The sequence below is a fragment of the Cygnus olor genome, chromosome Z, assembly GCF_009769625.2.
Source record: "Cygnus olor isolate bCygOlo1 chromosome Z, bCygOlo1.pri.v2, whole genome shotgun sequence".
Taxonomy (NCBI): domain Eukaryota; kingdom Metazoa; phylum Chordata; class Aves; order Anseriformes; family Anatidae; genus Cygnus; species Cygnus olor.
The window spans coordinates 38,236,025-38,249,093 of record NC_049198.1 but is presented as its reverse complement, the minus strand read 5'-3'; the positions used below and the strand labels follow the sequence as shown (position 1 = coordinate 38,249,093).

General features: G+C 35.3%; 1 protein-coding gene across 1 annotated transcript in view; it reads right to left on the bottom strand.

Annotated features, from left to right (window-relative positions):
- The window catches only part of ALDH1A1 (aldehyde dehydrogenase 1 family member A1), a 37,623-nt gene extending 28,101 nt beyond the window's left edge, over positions 1-9,522 (bottom strand). The window contains exon 1 of the mRNA XM_040540009.1: positions 9,285-9,522. Within this exon, the coding sequence (XP_040395943.1) occupies positions 9,285-9,374 (90 nt within the window). The 5' untranslated portion in view covers positions 9,375-9,522. The remainder of the gene's footprint in view (positions 1-9,284) is intronic.
- Between the last annotated feature and the right edge of the window lie 3,547 nt (positions 9,523-13,069).

The window sequence follows — 13,069 nt, the reverse complement described above, 5'->3', positions numbered from 1 at the left end:
GTACACTCCTAAATAACCTACCTAAAACTACCTGACTTTCCTGTGCTCATAGGACTGGTAAATATGGGGGGCCTTTCTGTTACATGTCTCTTCAGAAATTAACACAGTAAAAAAACCCCACTTCTTTATTTACTCTTTTTCTGCCTGTCCTAGTCTTATAAGTCTAGCATTCCAGATCAAACCACTACACATCAAAATGTTTACACTGGCCACACTAAAAAAGTTCAAGAGTTAAGAAGCAGGAGAATTTGAACAGTGACTCGTGGGCAGCATATAACCATAGTCATATTCTAACATAGCTACACATATAATCTAATATACCCCTATAGATCTTAGACAATAATATGTGAAAAACTATGGCGCTTCTGATCAGTGCTTTCAAAGTGAGTTCCCACTTCTCTTTTTGAAAGTGTTTGCAGTACCTTGGTCTGAACATTTTTGCATCGCAATGCTCTATTTATTTCACAGAGGTTACGCTATGGGTGGCAGAAGGGAGGTTCTGGTCACGTGACCATAATGTTTAATTCAGCACATGAATATGATCATATAAACACATAACAAATGTTGCTGCTGACAGTGTATATAACTTCAACACTTGGCAGTATTATAGTTCATGGTAGTGTATATGGGGGGGTTCTTCTCCCTGCCCTCCCTACCTGAATATCTCTCTGCAAAACACCAGAAATTCAAGCCTCTCTGGTTTGTTTTTCAACATGTTCTGTAATTCCTGGTTTTGAAGGGTAAAGCTACTTTGTATGACTTCAGGCTTCAGTAAGATGATCCTTGGGTAACAGTTTTAGTTGTCATTGCTTTATGATCTGAACAATTATCTTATGTTTAAAATGATACTAATCATTTGACGCCATTCATTATGTATTCAACAATTTCTATCAAGGTCCTGATTATCTCCAGTTTAATGGCTGCAGTCTCCTAATCGTTTGTCACCCTCAAATCGGTATCACTTCCTTGCCTCCTTTTTAGTAGATAGACATAAAATGCAACCACTCCTGTTAGTCTATTACCAACAGTTTTATTTATTTACTTTATTTTTTTATTTTTTTATTTAAACTGCAAGGGGTACTACAGAAAATCAATATTACTTGTGTCCAGTCTGTTAGTCATCCATCCTTCGTTCTAACTCTGAGGTTCCCTGTTATGTCTCTACACCGATGTTGCTCAACAGACACCAACACTTGATTTTCCACCAGGAAAAGCAGGCCAGCATACTTTGCTCATGTAGAAGTTTTTCTCACAACTGTTAAGTGACATTGATTAGAAATGTCTAATAACATTAAAATAAGATACATTTGTGACTACAATTTAAATTAAATACTGTCCTGTTATATATTTCTATTTCAGTCTCTTCATAAACTACCAAACATATAGCTAGCAATTAAGAAGCATGTAAGAGGAACAATTGCACAACAGCTGGCCTGAATCAAATATAATCACAACAGCTTACCTAATAGTGGTGAAATTGAGACCCAAAGTTCATTTAATAAATGGTAGGAACTGTGTCCCTACTCAAAGATTAAGCTTTTATACAGGCTGAAAAGCACAGTGTGTACTGAATTTGCTTTGTGTGGCTGGAACAAACATCATCACATCTTAATGGCACAAGTAGAATAACAGCTAAACAAGGCAAAATGGGCATTGTTGTTTCCATAATTGAACTTTTATGATCCAAAGCCTTTTGCAATACAATACTGGCAATTCAAACCTAGAGACTTTCATATGGGAATAACTAATTAGCAAATGCATCACCACAACCAAAAGAAAAATTAAATGTTTGAAATGCTTATAATGTCTAAATGACATTAGTGTCAAACAAAAATACTTTCTCCAGAGACAGCACAAAATCCCCACCATGTATACTTTGCTTTTACTATTAATTTTGTTATCTGTTTGGCATGGTTTTTCCTTCTCTTCCAAGACCTGGTGTCCTAATTTCAATCATCTTATGTATCTTTTAAAAAAATGCCTAAAGAATGTACCAGGAGTGAGCAGTTCTGCATTTCTCTGTTTTTGGTTGCTGTTAATAAGACTGTTGATGCTATCTGTAGAAATTAGTCTGCTTTTCCACGAAAAAGTAGGAAATAAACCACTACAATTATTCCTGAAAAAACAAAACAGACAAACAAAAAAGACCCACAACAATATTTTTTAATTATGTCAGGAAAAATATGGCAACATGTAGAGTATTCTTAAAAAGCAAATGTTGCCTTTTAAAAGATCTACGTTATACCATTATAGAAATGTTATAGTATTTCTGAAATTTCTTTTCTGTTCTGTTAAAGAAAATACCAAAAAAATTACAGAATTACACAACTGTTGAGGCTGGAAGGGACCTCCAGAAGTCATCTGGTCCAACCCCCTGCTCAAGCAGGGACACCTATAATGTCAAGCTGGGATGCTCAGGACCATGTCCAGATGGCTTTTGAAGATCCCCAAAGAGACAGACTCTACAACCTTTCTGAACAACCTGTGCCAGTGCACAGTCACACACACAGTAAAGTGTTTCCTGATGTTTAGGAGGAACATCTTGCATGCCAGTTTTTTTCCATTGCTTCTTGTCCTGAACCAGTTCAGTAACTGCTGGACAACAGAGAATAAAATGAGCTACTGAAAATGTGCCCTATTTTAGCTGTAATTACCAACAAGTTTTATAACATTACACAGCTGTGAAAATTTAAAGGACAAGCAGAGCGAAGGCTTGGGATCCCTGGGTGAAATTTGAGGTACTTATCTCCATTTGTAAATGAGAAATAGATTCTGGGTCTGATCTCCAGGTGTGTTAGATCCATGCTACCCCAGAGCCTGACAACTTTGAATCTCTGTGAATGAAATTGTCAATGGGAGTTAACTTTTTCGTTCTGATTCTGTAGGTCAGTCTTCAAAGAGAAAGGCAAACCTCATTGGAAAGATCTGAAATATATCACAGAGGATGAAAAGAGAAGGACGTGTTGCTACCAAGTGTGATGTATGTTGTTCTTTAAGGTGAACATGGCAATGTATGCAGTCCAATGTTACAAGCAGCTGTCATCCTCTGTCTAACCCTCAAACCCTCCACCAAAGGAAAGTGCACTCCCTTCTCACTGTCCACCAGTGTCATTTTGTGGCCAACATGCATGTGAGATCTTGCTCATGCTCATCACTGAGCTCATGGCAGACACTGACTGTACTGGGTATTTTGTGCTTGAACTGTGGGTACCTTGAGGATCATGGATGAGAGCAGCTTCCCCACATCTAATCAATCACTGGTTACAACCATGCAGGCAGAAGACTGCATGCTCTGAGAAGCAGGAATTTCTACATTTAAATAGAAAAGCAAGAAATATTTGGAGTTAGGAAAATTAAAGCAAATGACAATTGATAAAGGGCAGGACAGAGACAGGATGACATAACTGCAAGAATATATATATATATATATATATATATTTTGTCACATAGAACTGTGATTTAAACCCTACCACCACAACTATGTGTTATGAATATATGACAGCTTTCTGGGAGTTTTAGGTTTTTTTTGGCATACTACTGAAATTATTTACTCTGACTCTCTGTGTAGTTACTAATAATTGGTTAATGGTTTGATAATATTGGCAAGACTGATAAAAAGATTATCTCTAAATTTATGTGGTAACAATTTCCTGTTAATATATTCCTGTATGTTTCAGCTTGATTATATGTGGGCATCATATATAGACTGTCGTTAGCTCTGGTCATCAGGGCAGATCAGCAAACTCCTGATATAATAAAAGCTCTAAGGGAAATTAAAATATTAGTTCCTCAAAATGTCAGATATGCAATGAAACTGATCATAGGAGTATCCATGCAAAATTCTGACTGTTATGAAAGGGCAAAGACAGCAGTTAAGTAGTTAATATGAAAAAAAGCCATCTTTAGTAACTAGTTACATTGCCAAGAAAAGAGACAAAGTAAAAGGTAAATATTAACATAACAGTGCTATGATGTTACAATATGCCAAAATCATATCTGTCTGTAAAAGGAATAATAGTAAAACATACCATTTTTGGAAGTTTTGAAAGTATTTGTTTAAAAATTACATTTATTGCCCCAACCAATATCAACCATAATATTACTTTAGAATATCTTTCTCATTAATGTTTCCAATACCATTCCCATTTAAACCATAACTTCATTACTTTAGCTATATACACAACATTGTATCAGGACTGTATAAATCAAACTATCCAGATGTCTTTTTTTTGAGCAAGACAGCAGTCTTATGCAGGTATGACAGACAGAATAGAGAAGGAAAAAAGTCAAAACCCTCCATGTAAGAGACACATATATGCGTGTATACGTTGCAAGCAGCTGCATTCAAATGTGCATGCAGACATGCAGACATACTCATTTAAGTTTGTGGAGTTATGCTGAAAATGAACAAACAAACAGGATAAGACTCTCTAAATCCAGGGAACACTGATGTACCATCCAACAGCAGTCTCTGCAAGTCCCTCGTCTTGCTGAAAAAAAACCACATTTGGGATCATTTTGAAATGTGTTACGCAGTTTTGTCTGTCAGGCAGAACTCCTTTGGCAGCTTAGATTCTTTTTTTCTCATTTGTCAGATGTGAATGCAAAAGACCTACTTTTCTGTTGTACGTGCTGTGCATTGAGGATTGTCTCTGATGACTGAACATGGTCAATGAAGTTTAGGGCTGCAAATTTACTTTGCAAGGATTGATGTCTTAGAAGTGTTGTTGCAGTCATTTTTTAACTGTCGTTTCACTGGATTTTTTTTTTTGATGGAAGACAGTTTTTATTTCAATAATTTGAAGAACTAATGACTATCACAGTTTGCACCAGACCTGAAATAAACATTTTTTGTAGATGAGGAGGTATTACTCTATTAAAGCTCTGTATTTAAAATAAAGTCCAGGTAACAAGCTGTTGTAAAGACCCTTTGATTGACCTTATTTCCTAGTATCAGGGTGAAATAAATCTTGATTCTCTGAAAGGATTGTTTTCAATTCAGAAAATCAGATACCAGTCTACTAGTTGTGGTAGAAGTTACCTGCAAGACTGTGGTATTTACTTGTTTAGACAGTTGATGTGACCACCCTAGTGATCTCAGCAGAAAACAAGGAGACAAGACATGTTCTTTGACTTTTTTTTTTTTTTTGGTCAACCCAGTGTTTTTTTGTTTGTTCATTTATTTTTCTTCAGTCTTTGAATATTTTGAAAGGATTGTGAGTTCATTTTATAAAGTATCTGTTAGACAGATGGTGCTATATTAGTGTCTGTGCTGCAGAAAGATTGAACTTGATTCAGAGCAGCTTTGTCTCAGATGGACCATACCATAGCTCTGCTGAAATAGTCAGGATCTGTCTATAAACTTATTCTTACCCAGGGAAGAATTTTTATGTAATTCACTATTACTATTATAAACTATAATCCATACTACTGAGATACTATCAGGAAAAGTAACAGAGCTATCTAAAATATGGACAATCCAAAACTGACCTAAGGGTAGCTTTATAAATGTGGAGTGAAATGTTTAAGCTGTCTTTCTAGCTATCTTTAGATACAAGAAACTCTTTCAACTTTATGTAGCTACAGGAGAAAAAATAACCTTTTCCCACCACAAATGTGCTCCCAGATAGTCTGCGATAGTGCTTTTCTTGACAGTGCTCAAGTGAGTCCAGCTGCTTGTTTTACAGAGCTAAAAGCAATCACCTAATTTTGACAGCTGTTGAGGTGACTGTTCACAAGCTCTCTAGGGCAGATAGTAAACCACGAGATGACATTGCTAGCATTTCTGGTAAACCAGGAATAGTGAAAAGCTTTGACTGAACTCTTGCATACTGGGGGCTGGAATTCAACATCACTCAGGTGAGGTGAAGCACATTGCTGAAAAATTGTTGCCCCCTGCTCACACCTGCTCTCATAGAATATAAGGATCATTCAGATATTCTTGAATTTGATGCTATCTGTAAGTTTACAGTCATATCCAAGACTGAAAGAGATCTGTGACCCAAGAGCATATTCATTTCAAGTGCTATATTCTCTGATTTACTTGTCCCAAAGTATCTCATGGAGTCTCACTGTATTCTTTAAGCTGTACTGTTAAAATACATGAAATTATTTAAGGAACTACTGGAGACAGAAACTGTAAACTTGAAGCAAGTACATCAATATGCAATACCTATGAAATCTTCCTAAGTTGACCTCTCCCCTGGTGTTTTTCTACACAAGAAACTGATAAGGGGCTTATATATTTCATATAAGATTTTTTTTTTCCCATTCAGAATTGTATGTATGAAGAAAATTTACATAATGAACTAATAATCAGAGAACATACCCATTCTGTTCATTATCTATTTGAACTTTGGGATGCATCAGTTAGTGGCTTTTTATTTACAAAGTCAGCTGAGCTTAAAAAGAGTAGGTTTCTATAGTAGCTTTATAGCCAATGACCTTTCCCCAGGTATCTTAATTATATATATTTTTATATTTTTATCCCTCATCTTTGTTTGTGAAAGTAGTGATTACAAGGTACATGATACTTAGCTAAAGTTTTTCTTCACTCAGGGTGGTTTACCCTTCTATGTTTTCTGGTATTCCACACAGAGCCTAGTGAGATAATGCGTTGTCATTTTCTCTCCCTCATGTGATTTAACAACCTAATAATTAACTAATCTGAGTTTCTCTGTTTAAAGGAACATCATAAGGCTTAGTATATTTGAAAGTATCATGACAAATCATTTGTTACACAATCATTGTCTAATTCCTCAGTGCTGACTAAGTAAAATATTTACTAGTACATTTGTAGCCAGGTACCAACACTCGTTCTGTTTGTTGGAGTATCTTTAAAGGGGATTCAGATATGAAAGCAATTCAAGATCACATTTTGTTCACACTTGTGGTTCAACAACCAAACCAATGTAATCATTGAAAATTAATCCGATTAAACTCTTGGAATTCAAATTTCCAAAGGAGTGCTTTGTTTTATGGTACATGAGAATGGCACAATTGGTAATGTATCTATACCAACTTACAGATCCGTAGACTAGACTAGACTAGGATAGGATAGGATAGTTCAGCTGGAAGGAACCTACAAACATCATCTAATCCAACTGCCTGACTACTTTAGGCCTAACCAAAAGTTACTTCAGGCCTAACCAAAATGTATTATTGGGGGCATTGCCCGTGTGCCTCTTGAACACTGACAGGCATGGGACACTTCTTCCTGTTCCAGTGTTTGACTACTATCATGTAGTTAAACGATTTTTGTATGAGACCCAAACAATTCTATCTAATTTCTATCCCTCACATAGAATACAAACAAACAGGAAAGTGCATTTAGTTTAAAGGAAAGTCCTTGGGATATCTCCTCTAGACTTTCCTCCAGACAGATAGTGGTGGTAACTGTACCATTGTATACAAAGAGAAAGGAGAGTTTTCAGGTAAGAGGAACCTGTCGATGTCCAAGGTGCTTCAGGCAGAAGGATTTATACATCCATAGTGATTAATACTTTCCTGGTTCCTCCAGTGTAAATAGTCACAGCAATCCCACGTTCCATGCGCTGACTTGCATGGCACAGGAGAGAAACAGGACAGGTGAGAAGACAAAAGTGGAAAGGTTATATTAAATTGTGGGAGGGAGGACTGATGGATTTGGGATAACATTTCTATTATCCCAGTTCTCTGTCCCTCAGTTCACTGTTGTGGCTTTCAGATAATCCTGTGTGTTATTTGAAGAGAGGAGGAATGCACTGCAAAATATTTGATCTAATCAAATGTAGGTACATAGTTTTGCAAAGAAATGCATTGTATTTCTCCAGAGATACATATTATATGTTGTTTTTCAGGAAATGGTATCTCTTGTCCAGGCAAAAAACACATGAATTTACTATGTGTCACTCTCCTTAACTGGGTATTACAGAAACTTCAAGCATGCTGACTGTTTTGTGATTCCTTTTCGCGTTACTAGAATGGGTTTTGCCGATGAATAGAAAGATAAAAATTTTTATAGGAATTTCTGTCATTTATGTCTTGCATATTCACTTACACAGGATTTCTCAGTAGGCAATTTTCTCATATTAGTTGTTTTTGTTTTCCATTGGGGAAAGAAGAGGGAAAAAACAAAAACAAACAAAACAAAACAAAAAAAATCACTGTAGTTTGTTGTTTCTAGAACACCAAAGTCCCCTGTGTACAAATGTATCATCCCTGAATTAAGCTTTTTTTTTTTTTTTTTTTTTTTTTTTTTTTTTTCTGGGACAGGAAGAGATATCACATGGTAGAGCTACATAGCTTTCCTAGCCTGTTAAATATTTACAAAGTAAGGTCCTGCATGATTTATTCAAGAAAGATATGCATTGAAATCTGGGTAGGTTTTTCCCATGAAAAAACAGGATAGAATAGAGTTTAAAAGAACTAATCTAGATAATTGATGAACTCTTCTTTTAGAAAATAAAATAAATTCTTGGAATGTAAAAATTATTTCTATTGCAATGGCAATGAGAATAAGAAAGATCCATAAATGTCTCCAAAGAGAACAGGTCCTTTCTGATCAAATGTTCTATCTGAAAGTTTCAGGGGCAGAGTTTCAGTATTCTTCTGCCAATGATGTGTTCAAAATACTTGAAGATTTTTGTGTGCTATGATATTACAGAAGAAAAGGGCCTTTCAAGCTGAGAACATAACACTGGACTCAGACCCTCTTTATCTGTTTGTTTCTAGCTGCATATGGAAATAATTTATTACTAAAAAAATGCTTCTAATAGAATTAAGTAATTAGCAATGGTAGACTTTGTTTTATTACCTGATTAGGCTGAAAAATCTCAAAGATAAATAAGTGAGTAGAATGAACTTAGTTTCATTTTCACACATCCTTTTCCACATAAGTATATTTGTCATAATTATTTAAATCTGCTTATAATACAATGTGAAACCCTAGCATTTCAATTTGTTCTCACTGTTCTGAAAAATATTGTAGTAACAGAAACCTTTCCTTCTTTGTTCCATTTATACTTTCTAAGAAACTTTCTACAGAAACTTTTGTTTCAAGAGACAAAACAACTCTAGTTCCTAATGAAATGTGAAATGATTCTCTCACACTTGCACACTTCCTGAAATACTTATGGTAAAAGGATCACTAAACATTAATTACTAACATATATAATATCATAAAAAGATCAGAATAAACATTTTAATTACTGATGTAATGTTGCTTTCATATAAGATGAAATGTACACGTCTTACAGTCTGAGGTGAATGCATAAGAGAAGTTAACAAACACAAACACTACTAACCTTGGTGTACTTAATTTTCAGATCTTTGAGTGGTTCTGGCAGCACTGGCAAAACTGGAACGGGATTGCTGTCTGAGCCTTGCTTCTTCATATTGTCAAATGAGGAGTTTGAGGACGTTCCTGAAACACAGGTGAAATGAGGTATCAGGGAAGCACAGTGATTTTTGTCCTGACTGAGTCCTTAGCTTTATTTGTGCTTTTTTATCTGTACCAGCTATGGTATATTTGCATACAAGAATATGATTGGATGAAAGAATTCCCTGCAAAGAGAAAATGACACGACTTATTTTTAAGACCAGAAGTAACAGCCTTTTCACTGAGCTGAGATCTCGAAGTAGCAAACTCTGCTGACAAAATGCGTTTAGTCAGACTCTGTGTTTTTCATACTGGAGAACATAGTTTAAGGCCTCCTCTTCTTACCTGTAAGATTACTTTCTCTCAGAAGGCAGGCCCTTAGATTTTAAGTGAAGTTCTTCACTTACTTGATGGCAGCTCTGATGGTAAAGACACACTTGTGTCTTTTTTTTGTGACACACTTGAACTAAGCACTTCTCACTAGAGAGCTAGCAAGAATAACACCCAGAGCTGGAAAGTATTCCGTAGAAAACAAGCCAACCTAATTTGTGCTTTACTATGTTCAGAGTAAATTATAATTCTTATAATTAATACTTGTTTTGTAGATCACAGAGATAACAGATGACTATGCTAATACACAATCCTTCATATGTTTTTCAAGAAATGTGAAGGTAAGACAAAACAGTTTAATCCAGGAAAACAAACAAACAAACAAGCAAACGAACAAACAAACAAACAAAACCCAGCCTCTCTGGGTAAAACCAAGCAAGAGATTGTTCTTATTTTTCCAGGTAGCAGCACAGATTTTAAGGACAAACTCTTTACAGTAGTGTCCTTTGGAAAATCTGAGTTTGTGCCTTTCAAAAGGAATTGTTTAAAAGGCAGAGCTTTCCTACCAAGAATAGAAATCACCAGCATGTATATATACAGTTCTGATTATTCAAAAAGAAGCGTATCTCTCGTACTGGTATATGTCACAAGAAACTCCTTTCTTCATGAAGTCCTACTTTTTCTGAAGAATGACATCACAGAACAAGATGGGATTGCATTAACACTTGTTTTATATAGTAAGTTTCTGATATATGCACAATAAATTTGAGCCATAGAAATAAAGAGAAATGATGTTATTGCTTTCATTGAGACTGCACAGATGCTTGAAAAACTCACTGAGCTCAGTTAATTCATGTATCAGGCATCATCTAAACCATCTGGTAATGGCGGCTTTGTTGCTTTTAACTGATGGATGATACAGGACATCATGAAATTAATCTTACGATGCATTAGTTATATGTAACATACTTTCTGAATTAAAGAGCATACTATAATTCTCAATGATTATTATTGTGTTTGGACATATGATTGGAGCAAGGGTTTCTAACCCTTAGAAAATTCCAAGTAACTTGTGGATAAAAGATAATTTTCAGAAGAGTCTTCTTGCAGTGACATGCAAAGAGCTGTGGGTACCTGAACAAGTTTCAGTCACCCACTCTGTTACGTGAACAAAGGAGTCCAGTTCTCATTGCTATAATGCCATAATATCTAAGGTTAACAGCTGTTATTTTCTTTCGGATGTATCCTTCAGCTTTTTTTCCTCAGTTGGCTGTCTCAAGATGTCAAGCTAGCTGGCTCAAGACATCAAGAATGATATATTTAAAAATGCTGTGAACAACACTTTCTGACCCTAACACTTTGGATTACAATGTTTGCTTGCCTTAGAGAATGTCTTTCTTATGAGATTTATGAGGCTTAAAGAATCTCACCAAAAAAAAAAAAAAAAAGATAATGCCTAAATAGGGTTTGTTCATTAATGACTCTAAGTATTTCCATAGTTTGATTCTACCTGTATTTGGAATATGAGTTTTCTTTCCTCCCTCCCTTCCTTCCTCCCTCCCTCCCTTTTCCTCTCTCTCTCTCCCATTTAAATTTAAAGTCTGCTCTAATAATCTTCCTGTCACTTATTGCTCCACTAACAACTTAATTCATCTGCTAATTGCTTTGATTTGCATACCTTAAACAGAATTTAACTGGAGTGGTAACAGAAAGACCGGTGGAATTGCCTGGTTTCGATCGAAAAATAAGCTTTCTCCCAAGTGAGAGTGTTCTAAATAAATGTTGATATTTTGATACCATTATATTCCTGATTTATTTATTTACTTATAAATGTTCAAGTTACAAGTCAATTATAATAATTTCTTTGAAACACAGCGAGGCTTTTCTCTTTAAATGCCTATAACTACAGCCTGAAATCTGCTTAAATAAGCTTCAGAGATACTTCCCTGGGTGCAAAGTTTTGACATCTCCTAACATGTTGTTAATAATTGTTATATTCTTCTAAACCATTCATTCATCTACTTTATCCTCTTTTTTTTTTTTTCTTTTTTCTTTTTTTTTTCTTTTTTCTTTTTTTTTTTTTCTTTTCCTTTCTGTTTCCCTCTTTTACTCTTGGAATGTGTGAATCACCTTCACTACCACTCTTCCTGAGAGCCCTTTCTTTTCTCTGAAAACCTTATGCATTGTTAAAAAGATGTCATCTCCTAAAAAGATTACTTGCTATCTTGAGCTCTTTGCTTGCCCTGTCATCTGGTCTTATCTGTTGAGCGAGACTTGCTCCAAGCTTTAACATTAATGTCAATAATTCCTTTAACTACTTTGTGTTCTTGTATCTCTGAATGCCTTACTCCCTCCCCTTTTCCAGGAAATTCCAACTATTGCTTAGAGAAGCTGTTCATGGTCACCTCAATGGTTTCCTTCTTCTCATAAATTTCATATTCACTTTCAGCCTAAGATTCTCCTAAGCTAGTAGAGAAATGATTTCCTTTTCCTCACATCCTGTGTTCCTGGTTTTTACAGTTTCTCGTTCTTTTCATTCCGTATTTTTTTTCCCATACTGCATCATTTTTTTACTCATTTCACCTAAATAATAATGTGCACTTCAAGCACTATATATTTAGTGGACTTCACTATTCTTTCAAATAATGGATAAAGCAACACTTAAATATTGTACCCGGAAATTTACATAATATTTTCCATCTAACATGGTAAACATCAGATTCTGTCTAGCTTTTTGCTTTTCTTTTCTCTTTTGTTTTTCTTTTTGTTTCTTTTGCTCATTGTCTTTACTGTTTACTTATTTCACTTCTGAGGAAAGAACAGCCTTTGACACTCTATATCCTGGAGAAATACATGATGTACTAAGTGACTATGTGATAGTGAGTTCTACGTTTTAATACAAAACTTTTCCCTAGGTTTAAACCTACTGAGTTCCCCTATTCAATACAAGATCAAAGAGGAACAAAGAAAAGTCAGTGGTTCATCATGTAAATTGTAATTAACCTATGCGACGCCTTGCTGCATGATAGCAGCAATAATGGTTGGTAATAAAACACAAGATTGAGGGCTGCATGGATTTAGGACTGTCTTAATTTATTACATCAGTAAGTTAAATGAAAATTGTACACCAGTTAGCTGGGAGAAGCTGTAAATCATTAGTTCTTGTATTTCTTCATAATGTTTAAAAAAATTAATAACTAACCAAGCATAGCATTCCACAGTACAAGTTACCTCTCTCCTCAGAAGTCATACAGTAAGATATCACCAACACCATTAGCAGTTCGATTGGGTTTGTTGCAACCTAGGTGGGCAAACTATTTGTCCTATAGTCTTGAGATTCATTGAACCAGCATATTCATTAGATACTACTTAATAGACAGC